Genomic DNA, 19,063 nt, shown 5'->3' with positions numbered 1-19,063 from the left:
AAAGAAGCACAAACTGCACAAACAAATTTACATTTATTCAGAAATCCTTGTACATTAGTATCAGCTGCTAACTTCAGAGCTTAGATCAACAACAAACTGCAATCATGTCGTTATTATCAGGGTGGTTTCTTTCATCATGTGTTAGTTTTATGCTTTCGTTTCAAAGAGAAACTCATAAAAAAGTATCTTGTTTGTAAAGTTTTAAATATTTTATGCAGAAACATTGAAATATTCAGGAAAAATTAACTATCATTATTGGAAAACTGTAAAATTGTATATAAAATTGTTTTTTGTTTTTTTTCCCCCAGTGAAGGAAGCAGGCTCACATGCAATAATCATCTTTTATACATTTCAGAGCTCTTGCTTGCTTTATGCTCCTGAGAGCTGAGGAAAGAATCTTCCCATTGAACATGAGATATCAATGTAAAGCCCAGGATGTCCTCTATTTAGTACAGCGGGACTTATTGGGATAGCTAAAATAAGTCAAAAGATATAGACCAAGAATAAATGTCCATTACAGAGGACATGAATGAATAGGCTGGTTCTCAGCTATTCATGGACTTTGCAAATGCACAACCCCCACAAAGCCACTAGGGGGACCCCAAGCCGCAAGCTCAGCCTCATATATTTGGGAAAATATTTAAATGATCTATCTTCATTTGGAGCCAGCTGCTCTCTTCTGTGTGTTTACTGAAACACTTATGTGGTTAAAACTGAAATGTGGGATATTGCCAAAGCTAAGCTGCAACGACAGGGAAGCTGTGGCTGGTGTTTGTGAGGTGATCATTTAAAAAAAAAAAAATCACCATTAGGATATCTTGTTGTGAATGAAGTCTGCTGACAGGTATGATGAATGACTGACAGCCTCACATCTTCATGAGGAGAATAAGGGTGGCCCAGGCTGCAGTGAAACCTGGATTGCATCAAAATGTGTTTATTTTTCAAGCATAAAATTAAGAAAAGAAGAAGAAATCTACAGAAATATGCCCATGATAAAGGAAATATTTGCTTCTGTGGAGGAGGAGCCAGAATTTGAATAAAAAAATAAAAACAAAAACAGAAAGCTGAAGTCGAAGAGGATGTATTACTCTTCTTATTGTTGTTGGGCTTTTCTTATTTGAACTTTAAAATAGATGCTATAGTTTCTTTGTATTTTAATATGGTATTTCACTTTATTTTCACCTTATGGCGTAATTTTCACACCGGTGTGGATGCCAGTTAGGTTTTGATTTGAAATAGTGGTTTCATTAATTTTATGTTCATCTGGAAAATTTTGGAGAAAAATGGCGCGAAGAAGCTTCATTATTTACTTTTATGTAGATTTTAATTGCTTGCACCAATTTTTAGGTCTTTCATCTGAATTTGAGATATATAATTATCACCATGGATCATTGGATCATCTTAAAAAATTTTACCTCTCCACCCCTACCCGCACAGTTATAGTGTTATAAACTGCGATCCCCAAAGAGAATCTCGCATTGGGCCCTCAAAAAGCTAGAAACGGCCCTGATAAACTTCAGTATTTTGCTGAGAAGCTCGTGTGGATGTTACATTGAGAATCCTTAGACCTGAGGAGACATCGTCATCCCAACCACCCTAGGACTAAGTGACCGGATAGCCTTGATTTTTCCTTTCTTTGCCTTTTAAAGAGTGGTACAGTTTCTGCTTTTGACCAGCAGAGTGAGCCACCCTAACACTTATATGTTCCTCTGCTTAGACGGGAGCACTTCATTAAATCACTTCAAGCTCATACTAACCACATTACCACAAAGGGGCCTTTTAGGACACTGTTTTGGCTTAACTGGTGTGATATCCGTATTTATGCACTTTCCACCTGACTTCTTCCACAGGTCAGCTATACTAGGCCACGTGTCAGCAAGAGGCACGGAAGGTAATCTCTCAGCCTAATTAAATCTTAAGCAATCAGGGCCACAGATGGAGCCGACCAGCGTGGGACGCGCCGCCTGCCAGGAGGAGTGTTCACGGCCCACAGTTGGTGCCAGTCAGAGGTGTCGAGTTATGTGAAGGAGCCAAAGGGGGATTTGCACTGTGCCATGGCTGATTTTTTTTTTTGTATCCAGTATCACGCAACAAGCTACTGAAGTACGGTGAAGGAGAATGACCGCTCGCAGTCGCCCTGCGCGCAAAAACGCGTTCGTCCGTTTCGGTTCGGAAAAGTGCGCTCAAACGTTAGGACAAAACTGAGGACTTGGACTCGAGAATATGCTGCCCGGCATCGACCTCAACAAACCGAGAGCTCAAAGCCACGCGTAAAGGAGGAATGGGGTGCAAGGATGCCTCAGCTTCGCTCCTTCAGACGCTCGTCCTGTCCCTGCTGTGCGCACAGTCGCTGGGACAGGTCTTCAACCTCACGCTGTCTGTTAAAGAGGGTCTTCCGGCCAGAACTATCGTTGGAGATCTGGGAGCGGGACTAAGCCGGCCGAGCACTGGGTTTTTCATCTCAGAAAGCAGAGACTCGTATGTTTTCAGAGACTTGGAAATAGACGCGGACACGGGCATCATCTCCACAGCTGTAGTCCTGGACAGAGAGAGCAGGGATAAGTATGAATTTGTGGCAGCCACTCTCACAGGTGAGATGATAAAAGTGACAATAGAGGTGAAAGATGTGAACGACCATTCTCCCGTGTTCCCCTCCGAGCAGGTTGAGCTGGAAATATCAGAACTGAGCCCACCGGGGAGTCGGTTTCAGATTGAAGGTGCTAAAGACCAGGATGAGGGCGAGTTTGGTACTCAGGGATACAGGATCACAGAGAGTGAGATGAGTGACTTATTCCACCTGGATTATCGCAGTGGATCTGACAACCACCTCAGCCTGGATCTAGTTCTTAACAGTAAGCTAGACAGAGAAGCGCAGGACTTGTACACGCTGACAATCGAGGCCTTTGATGGGGGGATCCCAGCCAGGACCGGGACTCTTCAGGTGAACATCCACGTCCTGGATGAGAATGACAACCCGCCTGTGTTCAACCAGACTGAATATCACACCTCAGTGCGTGAGGATGCTCCAGTCATGTCTGCTGTGTGTCAGGTGCAGGCCACTGACTATGACCTGGGTGACAATGGCAGACTCACGTATGAGATCAACAGGAGGCAGAGCGACCCAAATGAGGTTTTCTCCATCAATGAAACCACCGGGGTGGTCTATCTCAACAAGCCGCTTGATTTTGAGACTCAGGCTTTTCATGAGTTGATCATCAGCGCGAGAGACAACGGGGTTCAGCCTGAGTACAGCAGCACTTTCGTGGGTGTCAGAGTGCTTAACATTAACGATAACAGCCCCACCATCAGTGTACTGTTTCTCAGTGACGCAGGAGATGCTGTGGTGTCTGAATCAGCAGCAGTCGGGGACTACGTAGCCCGGATTTCAGTGTCGGACCCCGACCTCGAGGGGGAGAGGATCACTGTCACACTCGAGGGAGGTGATGGGAAGTTCACCCTGAAGCAGACAGATGACTTTCTGTATGCACTGTGTGTTAACTCTGAGCTGGACAGGGAGGAGAAGGATTTGTATGAGCTGAAGGTGCAGGCATCAGATTTTGGCAACCCTCCCCTGAGCAGTGAGACGGTCTTCCTCCTGAAGGTGTCGGACATGAATGACTGTTACCCAGTCTTTGAGAAGGATGCGTATCTCATAAGTATTTCTGAAGATGCTCCTCAGGGGAGTTCCCTCATCCAGTTTCAGGCTCGAGACGCAGATGAGGGTGCAAACTCAGAGGTCCGATACTCCATTCTGAAGTCCAACCAGGACAGCCTGATCAACATTGACCCGGAGTCAGGCCTGGTCACCACAGCTGCAGCTCTGGACAGAGAGACGCAGGTGGAGATATGGTTCCTGGTGGTGGCAGTGGATGGAGGAGAAGCGGCTCTGTCATCCACAGCGACAGTCACGGTGCTCGTGGAAGACGTCAACGACAACGAGCCAGTGTTCGAGCAGCAGCTGTACAATGTGTCCATACTAGAGCAGAGTGATGTTGGAAGCTGCTTTTTACAAGTATGTTGGAGGATATTCAGCATCATTTTGGTGACTTATCTAAAAGAACAACACATTATTGTTTCTGAATGGTTCTAAATACATTTTCTATCCAAGGAGGATCCACAAGATAATACTAATGATAATAATAATTGGCACTGAATTAGAAAAGCTTATTAACAAGGCAACAAATATATATATATATATATATTTATAATTTGGGGAGCTGACACTCATACGAAATCACATGCATATTTATTTATTTTTTTACAAGAACACATCCACACACACACCAGGGGAGCGTTTCACTTGACTTGGCACTCATCTCAGTAAAATATCAGCTAACATGGATTCACAGAAACAAAAATAAAGATATCTTTGTAGTTCCTGAAAGATTCACAGTAAATATCCAGCATCTCGTGCTCTTTTGCTGTGTCTGTCTTACGTCTTATAAGACAAAAGTAGCCTTCAGTCTGTTTGCACAAAGCCGTCAGTGTTCCTCCTAAAGATGCTCAACATGCACCCTTTCCAGCTTAGCTCTGTGGCTTTAGTATGACAGATGTGCTGCCTGGTACCACACTCCAGCAGGCTGGCACAAAGTGCATCCCATCACAAAGGAACATTTGTTTAAGGGCACATTTTCTGCAAACACGAGATTCGATGAATATATAAGGACTGAAAATTTCGAAACATCTGGCTGACTTTTAGTTGCTTAGTTCCCGATTTGAACTTTAGGTACGACGCTTCAGAATACTGAAGATGTCATCCAAAATAAATGCGAGAACTAGCAGGAGCAGAAGTAACCAGAATATCTGGGAAGTTGTCTATAAGGACGACTTCCCAGATATTCTGTCGCATGATTTTGCAAACGCAGCACACATGCTTTATTCTAAGAAGCAAGCTTCAAAAAACTGACTGTGTTTGCGTGACTGTCCAGACCTTGACCCGTGTCTTTAAACTTCCTTTGATCAGAGTTCACAAACTGCGAGGTGATATCATCTTTATTACTGTAAAATGAGCGCTCTATCTGTGAAACAACGTCTGCAGTCACAGTCGCAGGCAGACATGAAAGGAGCTGCACAGGATATAAGGCGCGTTTTTACTATAATCTTTATACTGCAGGGATGGTCACCGCCCTTTGATTGTGGGGATTTTTTTATGCTTTTATTATGTTGACTCTCACTGTCAAAGGAAGACACGTATTATGATTCATAGTACAAAGATTAATCTAAAAGCTGGCAGTTACTGTAGTCTGGGAGTGCTGTTTTACAAGGAATATTTCTTCTAATATATAAACACTTAAACATACCAAAAACTGCTGATTTATACATAAAGTATTTGAGTAGGAGCACTTCATAATTTTATATATATATATATATATATATATATATATATATATATATATATATATATTATGCAGTTATGTGCACACAACCTTCATAAGATGAGGGACATGAATTGAAACACAAAGCATGGATGAATTCATGTCAAACTGCATGAACCACAAAGACTGTCTATTGTGTGCTTTGATTCAAGAACAATATATTCGTTAATGCAGTTATTAATTAATAATAATTAGTCAGTTATTAATCACGTCCATGTCATTTCATACTGAACTCTTTCGTTCTCAGATCACTTAAAAACTGGGCAGCGATGAACACAAATGTAATCATTCAATCATCACTAACTAAGGAGGTGTTCTTCCTCGCTTCATCATCATTATATAAGTTCAGTTATATTGTTGAGTTATTAATAAAGGCCTTGTTATTATTTTCATTTTCAACGAGCAGTTTCAGGTACAAAATCTAAGCTCACCTAAACCAAATAATCTACCTGTGGACATTTTCAAAAGTGTTTCTCTTAATTCTTTATATTTTTATTAAACATATTACATGTTTTACCTTTGTTTTATTTTTAGCATTACAGTGTAATTCTTTAGGGTTTCCCCTTTTAACATGTGCTTATTAAAATAAAGGATCAGGGCACCATTTTTACCAGAAAGGTAACAGTTACCTGTTAAAGTTGTGAAGAGAATCATCTTAGATGATCATAATTACACCATATGCAGCACATATAGCACATTATAGGCTGATGATAGGTTTTAAATTAATTATTTAATGTTTTTTTTCCCCACATATGACCTTAGATATGAATATATAAGTTTTACACTAAATTGTTCCCAGTTATTCTGCAGCACTGGTTTTAATTGAATTTTTCTTTTGTGTTAAAGAAATGATTTAAGATGTTTTCATTTCTGCACCTCCTGTTTTCATGCCTGCATTTGTCTTCTCTTTAGGTCGTCGCTACAGATGCAGACAGCCCTGAGTTTGGGACGCTGCTCTACTCTCTGTCTGACGGCTTCGACAAACAGGCCACACATCCGCTCTTCCAAATAAACCCCCACACCGGAGAGCTGTGCGTCTCCCAGGATGTTGATCGAGATACGGGACAGACGGTCCACGACATCCTGATCAAGGCTGAGGATCCAGTGAGTGACACGCAGATATATAACAGTGGATTTCAGTTAAAAAATGTGTCCCTAATTTCTGGGTCCTAATAAAATTCTCTCTCTCAGGGAGGCTTGAGTGCTCAAACCTATGTGCACATTGAGATCGAGGACTTGAACGACAACGCTCCAGTGTTCAGCCCTGAGGAGTACACCGTGAGCATCAGCAGCCACGCGCAGCCTGGCACAGAGATCGTCAGCGTTATTGCCACTGACAGAGATTCTGGCAGGTTTGGCCAGGTTACCTACGACCTCCTTCCTGGCGACATGTCCACTTTGTTTTCGCTGGATACACAAACAGGTAGGGCCGTAAAGATGCGAGAACACTTTCTGTTATAGTCTGAACATAAGTGTGTGGACACAATTTCCAGTGAACCAACTGTTGCTTTTCCAATATTGAAATAAATAAAGCTTTGTGTAGGTTTCAGTCTTGGTAAAGGATAGCATTTTGACTTCTTAAGCTTGGTTTGTCACATTGATCCAATCAGTAGTCTTTAAGTAAACTGTGTGACTGGCAGGCTCCATTATTCAGGGATAAACGACTGCTTACTTTGTGTAAGTCCCCATGAAATAATTGCCAATGTCACAGCTCAGCAGGGGTGGTGCAGAAAGCCCCAAAAGGCTTAGATCCCCAGGTGGCTAAGGGGTAAGATAAGATTCGTGCTCAGCCAAAATTTAACACCATGAAATGGATAAATTATAGGAAAAAAAAACTTTAATCTGACACTTTTCTGCCTGCATTTGTTATATAGACATATATTGATTCTCTTGCACTTATACGATGCATTTTGGTTACAAAAACAAGCCCTGTCCTTCCCACCTGTCAATATAATAAATGTGAAGTGTTGTGAATCTCATTTCACACATTTGAAAAGCAGAAAGGAACTGGGGAAATATAAAAACATTTTAAATTAATTTCTTTATGTCGTATTTTTCTTCTGTAGGAATGCTTCTCCTGACCTCCACTCTGACTCACCTGGGCACAGCTAATGTAAAGCTCTTGATAACAGCACAGGACGGAGGAGGCTCGATCTCAGCCAGACCTGCAGAGGTCACGATCAATGTTTTACGCAGTGCTCAGGCTCCAGCTGTGTTCCAGAGGTCACGTTATGCTTTCACAGTGCCTGAGGACGCACCACCGGGGACACCTGTGGGGACGGTGCAGGCCATCAACCCAACAGGTTAGACTATTATCTATTCCTTATTATCCAAACTGATGTTAGAGCAGCTGGGAGAGAGTCATCACAAGGTCCCAGACTCTACCTCTGCTGAACATCACTACGGCAACGGGAGAAGTTTAAGAACTAAGATTTTGTTGAGTTGCTGTAGAGGACACAACATACACCATATGGGGGGGGGGGGGGGGGGTGGGGAAGGACTGGGGTCACCTGTAACTTCACCTGCTCTGCCACTTCTTGGCTGTGAGGCTGAGGTTCTTAAATGCTCCCATTTCGCTGTAATCCCACTAATAGGTGATCAGGGAATCAGTTGGAGGGACGAAATTCCACAAACTTACTTGTTGCATTGTTGAAGTAACATTCTCAAATTCATTGAGCCATTTTAGCGCCATGGCTCCGTGCTTGATTTTATACTCCAATGGGACTGAAGCAGATGAGTTCAATAACAGAGAGGTGTGTCCCAATACTTTTGTTCATATAGTGTCATTTGTCAGTCCAATTATACTCTGAGAGCTTCACACTCTCAGTAAAGGATCTGAATCAGTCCCTCAAAATAAAACATCAGTTTTAAAACTGAAAAACATTTAGAACATTTTATAAGTTTCTCTCTTCTTTAGGCTTTTGTCACGAGTGCAAACAAAAGGAACAAAGCGTAAAAGTGTTCTTGCATAATAAAGCTATAGTAAAAGCTTCAAGCTAGTCCTGCTGTAATCACGTGCTGCTGAGAGTTACGTTTGTGTGAGCAGGACTCTGAAAATCACTGAGTTTCTTTTTGGCCTCCAGTTCAAAGAAATTCAGTTCGGATGGTTCGTAAACTGTATCAACTTTATGGTAAGATAAGCTAAACAAGCAAAGCTAACATTTGTATCTTGAATTATATATTTTTTAAACCTATACAGCTGTTTAATATGAGGTGGATTAGTGCCGGTACTGACATTATCGTGCTTCATAGGTCTCTTGAAACATAATAACTGGATTTAGACACATTCAGAATAGGTGGCTGTTACACAAAGGCATTAATATCCCAACAGATGATTGCGACAGAAACAGTTGAGCGATAAAAGTTGCTCAAATCTCCTTTCAGACATGAAGAAGCTAAAGTTTAATCTTTAATCCCTTTGAGTCTCACGAACACATGACAGATAATAAAGAGTAGCTGTGCAGTGTACTGCATCTACATCAGAAACAATCCTGTTACAGATCAACCTTTTTCTTCCTTGTTGTTCTAAACTTATTTATTGGGCGCTTTCTGTTAAATATAACAGCAGGTTGTGGTGGCAACAGTTTAAGTAATAGAAGAGTGGATGTCATTTATAATTTTATTCTCAGTATCTTAAAAAAAACCTTTGCGTAGATGGTTTTCAAAGAGTAAAGGGATTCATAATTATCTCCTCATAGTCTTGTTTTTTCACCGAATGCCTTCAACAGCTAAACGCCCCAACAACACTAGACAGTCATTCAAGGCTGTCTAATCACTTAAGAGATTAACACTTCGACTTAAAGCAGAAACAGCAGAATTGGGGTTGTTTGACAGGAGTCGAGCACCATTAAGCTCTCAGCTTGTTTCAGGAGTTTTTAGTTTACAGTCGAAGCACAACAAACACTTGCAGGGGATTAATGGGATCTTCTGGCCTGTGCTTTAATTACTTAAAGTGTATTAGCGTGTGTGTGTGTGTGTGTGTGTGTGTGTGCGTGCACATCTAGAAAGTCTTTAAATGTCTAATTCATGTAAGCCCTTTAAATTTTTATGACTATTTCAAAGGGAAAAAAGTTGTTTTTTTGTTTTTTCTACAGACTCCATGGAATCTGTATCTTATCGAATCTCTTCTGGAGACCCTCAGAGTTTGTTCTCCGTTCATCCAAAGTTGGGTCTGATCACTAACCTCAAGCCCCTGGATCACGAGTCTCAGCCGTACGCTCTTCTGGTTCTTCAGTCCTACACCGACGCCTCTCCCGTTTACAGCACCACCCAAGTCAACATCACTGTAGCTGACGTTAATGACAACGCCCCCATCTTCCCCAAACATAGTGACACCATCACGGTGTCACAAAACACTCGACCGGGAACCGTGTTGTTCATCGCTCACGCGCATGACTATGACAGCGGTGCCAACGGTCGGGTGCAGTATTACCTGAAAAGCAGGAAAAATGGCGTGTTTGTTATTGATCACAATCTCGGGACGGTTACGCTAAATGAGAGTTTAGAAATGGATCATCAGCAGGGATACAATCTGGAGATTGTGGCCAAAGATGAAGGAGAACCTTCCCTGAGCTCCACCCTGACCCTCTCAGTAAACGTAGACCAAACGACTGCCGAAGACAGCCTGGCATTTGAGACGTTGATCTATCACGTGGAGATTGGGGAGGGCTACAGGAAAGATGCTCGGGTCATCCAAGTGAGGGCTCACCGAACCCGGGGAGCCCACATTTCAAACTCCGGCATCATCTACTCTTTGGAAGGAGAACCTGGCTTCCCTCTGGTTCCGTTTCGGATTCACCCAAAGACGGGATGGTTGTATCTCTCAGCCAACCTGGACTATGAGACAGAGTCCAAGTATCATTTTCAAGTGTTGGCTACGGAGGCTTCACTGTCAAATACCACGGCTATGGCCACAGTGACGGTGCTGGTGCTGGATATCAATGACAACGCCCCGGTGTTCAGCAGGGACGTTTACTACTTCACTGTGTTGGAGGGGTCGTCGCCACAAGGTCTGGTGGGAACCGTCAAGGCCGTGGATAAGGATTCTGGGAAAAACGGCCAGTTGTCCTATCTCCTGCTCTCAGATGGGAAATTCTTCCGAATCAATGCTAAAACAGGTACAAACACCACCTTAAAGTTACCTTGTGCTCCGTGGTCACCTATGTGACATTAACCTTTCTCCATCTTCTGCCAGGTGAAATCATCAACTGGGTGGCACTGGACCGGGAACAGTACAGCCAGCACAGTCTGAAGGTGATGGTGACAGATCAGGGTCACCCTCGTCTCAATGCCACCGCCACCGTTCACATCCTGATCGCCGACATCAATGACAACGCGCCACAGTTCACTCACCTGCCAGCCAGTAAAGAGCTGAATGTGCAGGTAAGAACGATGCGTCTTCATCACAACGTGATGCAACTACTGATGCAATCAAAAGCAGTCTTGGTAAATTACAGTTGCATCTGCGCTCCAAACTGCACATGCTTCTCAATAACATTTAGCTGTTGTTGCCTTTTGATGCATCAGGAAATGCATTTGTCACTTTAGCGGTAAAACTCAGGAAGTTCCCATGTAGTCAAAAAACAAATTGTTAGTCTGTAAAGGTACTTTAATGTTGTTTTGATTAATACCTAACCAAAATGACAAGCACAACGGCGGGAAAAAGTCCTTTACACTAAGAAAAAACAGAAATAAGAAGAAGATACAGAAATAGTGAAGACAGACAAAGAGCAGCTCATGAAGCAGGCAGTTAAAGACATGGAAAAGAAAAACTAAGTGAAAACTAAGTACAGGTCGACGAGTTAATACAAAAAGACATGACAATATTCCCCATATACCAGCATTATTTAATATTATTAATTATTACACCGTCACAACATCCCCCACATGTATCAATTCATGCTACACAAATTGATATATTATAGATTTTGGTGTCATCATGTTGTCTCTCAAAGACCTAGTACCAGGCAAAAGTGGGATAATTTATCTAAGTAATACTGTAGCATGTGTATATTCTAATAAGGACCATCTATGATCATACACAACATATTATCAGCACACATTAAAAAGCAAGTATAAGGAGAGCAAATATCAAAATATCATAAATTACTTCAAGCGCTAATATACTGTGAACATTAACGTATATATGTGCCATGAATAAATGAACTTGAGATAAATATGACTTAGTGTCTAAGATTAGATACAGTTGTGCAAGTCTTACTTGTACTCTATATCTTTAGTGTATGTGTTGTTATGTTGTCATATGTAGTTATGCTGTCTACGTGTTCACTTCAGATATGGGCTGGTCTACAGTCAGGATCCTTGGTCACGAACATGTTTGCCAAAGACTTGGATGCAGGAGAGAATGGAACAGTTATTCATTCACTGGTCACAGGTGAGCTGTAAACGTGTGTCCTGACTGATTATACAGATTTGGTCTGAAAAAGATGTTTTTTTTAGCTGTGTGGGATGTTTTTGGTAAATTTATGTTTTTTAGGGTGCTGAATCTAAAAATGATCTCCATTTCCCTCCATCATGTACAGTTTTTTTGCAAAACATGATGAGTTCACATAAAAAAGCGTAACAGCGATGGAAAAAACAATAAATATTTTATTACAATTAGCTATGCATAGTGTTTCTGAGATTCCTTACCTTTCACTATGAACAAAATAAACCTGTTGGGACACGATCATCTGAGCTCCTCATGCCGCCAAGCCCATCATATCCCACCCCTCGCCCTCAATTCCTCACATTTTCTATTTATATTTCTCTTGAGTCTCACTCTTAGAAATATTAAATTAATGTAAGAAATTATTATTGGATATGGTTTCTTGACTCAAGTATAGGATACCGGACTTCAGTTTAAAAAGGGACATCGTACGCTTAATTAGACTAAAAACAAGAGTTGTGGAAGCAAACCTGACGAGGATGGAATTTAAAAAATATTTTTCATAGTTTCAGTGAGTAAAAATCTATAAGAAACAGTCAGAAAATCCTGTTTTTTTGTTGCAGACCTGTGTTATTAACAATTCGCTCTGTTCGCATCTCTTTTTGTCTGCTTTCAAAGATGATGATCTGGAGCACTTTGAGATTGACAGCAAAACTGGAGACATCACAACAACAGAGCTCTTCAACCAAGATGCAAAAGCGTACTACACTCTGAAAGTGACCGCCAGGGACAGCGGAGTCATCTCTCAGGAGGACACTGCAGTCATTCATGTACAGGTACGGGCTGTGCTCCAGTTAGGGCCACACCTTTAAAAACAGTGACATATTATTTAATTGCAGTACGAACGTTCAGCTTTAATTCAAGAGATTTTACAAAAATGCTGCATTAACTGTTTTGGAAGTTTACACTCATTTTTATACAGTGCAGTATTTTATTGCTTTATTGTTTGCATCTTTTCAAGAGTAAAGCTGGGTTTGGACATGTGCTTTCCTCCCATAATCCGAACGGAGGGAAAAAAGGTAATTATAGCAAACTAAAACTTTGTCCTTTTTTTGTGCTTTTCAGATTCATGGATTAGAAGATCCATACGGCCGCTCCGATCGCCAAATTGTGAGACGCTTTTTGGTGCGGGAGGACACGGAGCCTGCGACTGTTATTGGCTCTGCACGTGTTTCAGATAAAGGGAGATTTCACTATTCCATCACTGAGGGGGACGGGAGTGTTCACTTTGGGATCGACAGCTCCTTCGGTGACATATACATCAACCAGCCGCTGGATTACGAGGCTGCCATGCAGTACTTCCTCGTGGTTCGTGCTGAGGACGCCACCCTCATTCCCATCGTGAATGTGTCTGTTCTGATTTGTGTGATAGTGGAGGATGTGAACGACCACACGCCCTGGTTCCCTGATAAACTGGTGATGTTTGGTCTGAGGGAGGACGCTGCAGTCGGATCGCTGGCGTATGCTTTTCATGCCAGAGACGCTGACGGGACCTTTCCAAACAGTGCCCTCCGCTATGAGCTCGCCTTTGACGCTGAAGTCAGCGGGTCATCATCACCCTTCCCCTTTCGGATCGACCCTTACACGGGGAGCCTGACTGTAGCAGCACCTTTAGATCGCGAGAGCACCCCCAGCTTTGCATTCACTGTAACAGCCACAGATCAGGCGAAGGAGAAGAATGAGCGTAAACAGGCTTCGGTGACGGCTCAGCTCTTCCTGCTGGACGTGAACGATAACCGGCCGGTGTTCGTATCAGCAGACACAGCTCAGGCGATGGAGGACGCAGAGGTGGGGAGTCTGCTGCATCATTTTGTGGCAATAGATGGAGATCAAGGTGAAAATGGGATCGTTTCCTTCTCTATTATTTCTGGAAACAAGAAAGGCTTGTTCACACTGGAGGAGAAGACAGGTATTTGTGATTTTTGCACAGCGGAAAAATTTATTCTAAATAAAACTTTACCTAAAAAAACCTCATCAGACTCACCATATGAATATCAGACATATGAACGTCTGCTGATTCACAGTGAATTAAAACATTTCACTTTTAAATGTGAACATTAATTCTTCTTTTATTTCCTTCCTTCTTTTTCAGGCCTCTTGCTTCTCACTGCCCCGTTGGATTATGAGACAGAACGTTTCCACCGCCTGACCGTCCGTGCGCTGGACCAAGGCCTGCCCTCACTCTCCTCCACCCAGACTCTGACAGTGGAGGTCGGGGATGTGAATGACCAGGCGCCTGTGTTTAGGCAAACCATTTACACCGCCACTGTGGCAGAGAACAGAGACCCTGGAGAACCAGTGATCAGGGTCTCTGCCACTGATGAGGATTCAGGTAATAATTCATTTGACTGGCGAAAAGTCAGAGGTAATACCAACAAATAATGGCTGAAATGGGACATTTATACTGAGGTAGTGTACATTTAATTTTGAGCTCCAACTATTTAAAAATTCCTAATTTTTGTTTTCATTTCATTTAAAAGTTTTTATCTAATTTTCCAAATGAACACAGCATTTAACAGCATTTAAATTTAGTTTGAAATTGCCCTGATATTAAAGTGGAGACGGCAGTTTCCCTGTGAGCTACCTAGATGGCAGCACTAGCACATGTCCATGAAGCCTAAAACCATAAATCCGCTAACCATGAAAAGATGAAGGCAACAAAATAAAGTAGGAGCCAAATTGCAAAACTACAGCTTTTCCTGGCAAGACAAAGTACAACAGTCCATGTTTATTACTTTTTTTCTCATACCATGTGCCGTAATGCAGCTCAGCTTCCTTGTCGAACTTCAGCTCTGCTGTTTTTTCACTCCATTAACAGTTTAATTGAAACCACGCCCTGCTGTTTTCCTCATATGCTTTTCGGTTTGTCTGCTCTGCTCATTGCACATCCCACCGAATCTCATTCACCCGACTCTTTAATCATATTCCCGAATCTACACATCGGCACTGTTTATTTTAACACATCGCGCACGGGGCCTTCTACATCCCGTTTCGTCTCCTCGTTGTTGACAGTAGGATTCTTTTTAAATACTGGAGATGGAGGGCGTGCGGCAGGGGGACCTGTACAGGAGGGGTTTCAATGTGAACTAACATTCTTGGGGGTGAGAATTGTCCAAGAACAGCAAGCAGACAGCTCCTCTGGGAAATCTGAAAGGTCCTCTCTCATCATGATTTCCATAATCCAAGCCATCTGTGCCAATAGGCGCTGTGTGTTCTCATCCATCTCCTCAAATCGCCTCGTCTGGCAGGCCGGCCTGCTCTCCCACCAGTCTTATTTGATTATCATTTGTGCTGCTTTTTTCCCTGCAAACTCTCACCAGAGATGACCATTGTTTTGTGTCTCTGATGATCTATGTATGCAAGTTTCCATGTGCTGGAATCACAGAAGAGCTGCAATGTGAATGAGTGTGACAGCTAAACTTCTGAGCCTTCTGGATTTCACTTTGTTAAGCAAGAGTTGAGATTTTGGGAGGTTTTTTTTTTTTAAAGAGTAACTGTGCTGTCTTTGTGTTCAAAAGAAGAGTTTGATTATTGATGGTAAGATTTGGTCATTGTGCCAGGGTTGCACTTTGGCTGAAACTTAAATGTTTTGATGAAACACTTTTGTTTGTTAGTATCCGGAGTGGGAATTGGTTGTGGTTGTTTATGCACAAGAGACAAAAGTGACACGGTTTACACCAAAAGAGTTATGAAGAAGACATTGACAGAGTTTTGTAGTTTTGACACCTACCAAGCAAACCAAGTTAACAGCAATGTAAATTAAATCAGTGAACCAAACAAAGCTAAGCAGGAGAAGTCTTGTAATCGAGTTATGCTCTTATAAAACATCATAGAAGTGTGCGAATAGACCGTAATTTCAAAAACATGCAAATGTCCCGTGATTCAAATGTTTTACTGCTATCAGCATAAAAGATATCTTAGTAATCATAGCCTTAAATGCTATACGCATTGCTTGCCTTGTTCTATCTTCTGAAACTAACGTGATGTGAAACGTGCATCATTGTGATGGTCATCAAGACCACAGCTTGCACGTAAAGTTGAAGTGAACTCTGCGTTTGCTTCGTATCACAAGAACCATAGAAGCTGCGAGCAGCAGGCCTTCGCTGAGGTTTTAACTGCCTTGTGAAGTTCAGTGGTCACATTGTTCTCTTTTCCTTGAGATAAGCGCTGCCTGAAACAGAAGCAGCAATAAACATGAATGGACCTGAACTAAAGTTGAATGTGTGAGGTAGATAACGATTCAACGACTAGAGGTATCGGTTTTTCTGGAGATCGTGAGCATAAAAATGCACTGTGTTGTTTTTGACATCCATAATCTCATTAGAGAAGCCACATTTTTTGTCTCACCAGTGTTAAGGCCGTTTATATCTACTTGAAACTGGAAATGTTTTTTTCAATAGAGAAACTAGCGTGTATCGTTTGTCGGGGAGCATATCTGTAATGTTAATCACTGGATTTCTGTAATTATGCAGCATTATCTGATATATGATCAAGTTGATTTTTTTTTTTTTTTTTATTAACCTTGATTTTTTTTTTTTTTTTGCTTGACCATTTGTTTTGAGGTCTGTGACAGCATTTACATTCGCCTCCTGTGTTCATGTCCGCAGAGGAGAACGCTGTGGTGTGGTACAGTCTGCTGCCGGGTCCCGGCTATGAGCTCTTCAGCATCAACCCATACACCGGCCTGATTACCACCACCTCCTACCTGGACAGAGAGCAGCAGCAGCATTTTACTCTCAGAGGTAGGACACATAAGCAAACATCTGTTAGTCCTGAGCAATAACATTTTAAATAACAGTTTTCCACAATAAAAGCCAGAAGTAAAGCACGTATCTATTAACAAAAATTAGAAAGTTTAATTATAAGTTCAGGGTTAACAAACTCGAAGGAAAATCGGCAGTTGTGCAAAACAATGCAGTAAAAGTCACATGTTTAATGACTTCCAGAATGATAACACTGAAGACATCAGAATTATGCTCAGAAACTAAGTAACTCATCACCAAATTTATTTATTTTTTTTGTAATAAATCAGAGCAATCTAATACAACAACAGATGTAAAAGGAAATCTTGTGTTTGTCAAGTGTCAGTCGTACAGCATTGGGCAAAAGTCTTGGGAAATAGGTGGAGGGGTTTGTTGAAACGTGTAAACAAGACAAGTTTTCTTCAATTTCTTTAAGTAGTCTTCAGGAATAGTTCTCCAGGCTTGTTGAAGGACATTTAAAGCTCTTCCTTGGATGTTGGCTGACTTTTTTTCGGTTCTCTGTCAAGATGATACCACACTGCTTTAGTAATGTTGAGGTCCGGGCTCTGGGGAGGCCAATCCAAGACTGATGGTGTGTTTTTCTATGCAGGTATGCTTTTACTGCATTGGCAGTCTGTTTGGTATCATTGTCAAGCTGAAAACTGAAGCTGCTGCCAATCAGATACTTTTCAGATAATATTGCATAGTTGAGCAATACCTGACGGTACATTTCTACATCCATAACTGGTTGGAATGCAGCCGCAGACCATGACTGAGGCTCCACCGTGTTTTACAGATGGCATTAGACACTCACTGTTGGATCTCTGTTCTGACTTCTTCCCCACATATTAAGATGATTTGAACCAAAGATTTCAAATTCATTTTCATATCACTCCATAATACAGTGGGGCAAAAAAGTATTTAGTCAGCCACCGATTGTGCAAGTTCCCCCACTTAAAATGATGACAGAGGTCAGTAATTTGCACCAGAGGTACACTTCAACTGTGAGAGACAGAATGTGAAAAAAACAAAATCCATGAATTCACATGGTAGGATTTGTAAAGAATTTATTCATAAATCAGGGTGGAAAATAAGTATTTGGTCAATAACAAAAATACAACTCAATACTTTGTAACATAACCTTTGTTGGCAATAACAGAGGTCAAACGTTTACTATAGGTCTTTACCAGGTTTGCACACACAGTAGCTGGTATTTTGGCCCATTCCTCCATGCAGATCTTCTCAAGAGCAGTGATGTTTTGGGGCTGTCGCCGAGCAACACGGACTTTCAACTCCCGCCACAGATTTTCTATGAGGTTGAGGTCTGGAGACTGGCTAGGCCACTCCAGGACTTTCAAATGCTTCTTACGGAGCCACTCCTTTGTTGCCCGGGCGGTGTGTTTTGGATCATTGTCATGTTGGAAGACCCAGCCTCGTTTCATCTTCAAAGTTCTCACTGATGGAAGGAGGTTTTGGCTCAAAATCTCACGATACTTGGCCCCATTCATTCTGTCCTTAACACGGATCAGTCGTCCTGTCCCCTTGGCAGAAAAACAGCCCCATAGCATGATGTTTCCACCCCCATGCTTCACAGTAGGTATGGTGTTCTTGGGATGCAACTCAGTATTCTTCTTCCTCCAAACACGACGAGTTGAGTTTATACCAAAAAGTTCTACTTTGGTTTCATCTGACCACATGACATTCTCCCAATCCTCTGCTGTATCATCCATGTGCTCTCTGGCAAACTTCAGACGGGCCTGGACATGCACTGGCTTCAGCAGCGGAACACGTCTGGCACTGCGGGATTTGATTCCCTGCCGTTGTAGTGTGTTACTGATGGTGACCTTTGTTACTTTGGTCCCAGCTCCCTGCAGGTCATTCACCAGGTCCCCCCGTGTGGTTCTGGGATCTTTGCTCACCGTTCTCATGATCATTTTGACCATCTTCCATTTTCTGATGATTGCTCCCACAGTTGATTTTTTCACACCAAGCTGCTTGCCTATTGTAGATTCACTCTTCCCAGTCTGGTGCAGGTCTACAATTCTTTTCCTGGTGTCCTTCGAAAGCTCTTTGGTCTTGGCCATGGCGGAGTTTGGAGTCTGACTGGTTGAGGCTGTGGACAGGTGTCTTTTATACAGATGATGAGGTCAAACAGGTGCCATTCATACAGGTAACGAGTGGGGGACAGAAAAGCTTCTTACAGAAGAAGTTACAGGTCTGTGAGAGCCAGGGATTTTCCTTGTTTGAGGTGACCAAATACTTATTTTCCACCCTGATTTACGAATAAATTCTTTACAAATCCTACCATGTGAATTCATGGATTTTTTTTTCACATTCTGTCTCTCACAGTTGAAGTGTACCTCTGGTGCAAATTACTGACCTCTGTCATCATTTTAAGTGGGGGAACTTGCACAATCGGTGGCTGACTAAATACTTTTTTGCCCCACTGTACCTGTTGCTGATGATTTTCATTCTAGTTTTTGTGTAACATCAACCTT

At 42.1% G+C, this 19,063-nt stretch overlaps 1 protein-coding gene across 1 annotated transcript in view; it reads left to right on the top strand.

The window, feature by feature from the left end:
- Positions 1-2,020: 2,020 nt before the first annotated feature.
- Positions 2,021-19,063, top strand: part of dchs2 (dachsous cadherin-related 2) — a 33,006-nt gene continuing 15,963 nt past the window's right edge. The window contains exons 1-11 of the mRNA XM_087842407.1: positions 2,021-4,012; positions 6,288-6,479; positions 6,567-6,798; positions 7,442-7,678; positions 9,470-10,492; positions 10,570-10,757; positions 11,670-11,769; positions 12,442-12,599; positions 12,889-13,732; positions 13,916-14,155; positions 16,431-16,565. Coding sequence (XP_087698533.1) covers positions 2,282-4,012; positions 6,288-6,479; positions 6,567-6,798; positions 7,442-7,678; positions 9,470-10,492; positions 10,570-10,757; positions 11,670-11,769; positions 12,442-12,599; positions 12,889-13,732; positions 13,916-14,155; positions 16,431-16,565 — 5,080 coding nt within the window. The 5' untranslated portion in view covers positions 2,021-2,281. The remainder of the gene's footprint in view (positions 4,013-6,287; positions 6,480-6,566; positions 6,799-7,441; positions 7,679-9,469; positions 10,493-10,569; positions 10,758-11,669; positions 11,770-12,441; positions 12,600-12,888; positions 13,733-13,915; positions 14,156-16,430; positions 16,566-19,063) is intronic.

The sequence above is a fragment of the Neolamprologus brichardi genome, chromosome 6 (assembly GCF_056152115.1).
Source record: "Neolamprologus brichardi isolate AB-2024 chromosome 6, ASM5615211v1, whole genome shotgun sequence".
Classification (NCBI taxonomy): Eukaryota; Metazoa; Chordata; class Actinopteri; order Cichliformes; family Cichlidae; genus Neolamprologus; species Neolamprologus brichardi.
The sequence above is the reverse complement of the archived record's forward strand: the minus strand, read 5'-3'. Positions and strand labels throughout refer to the sequence as shown.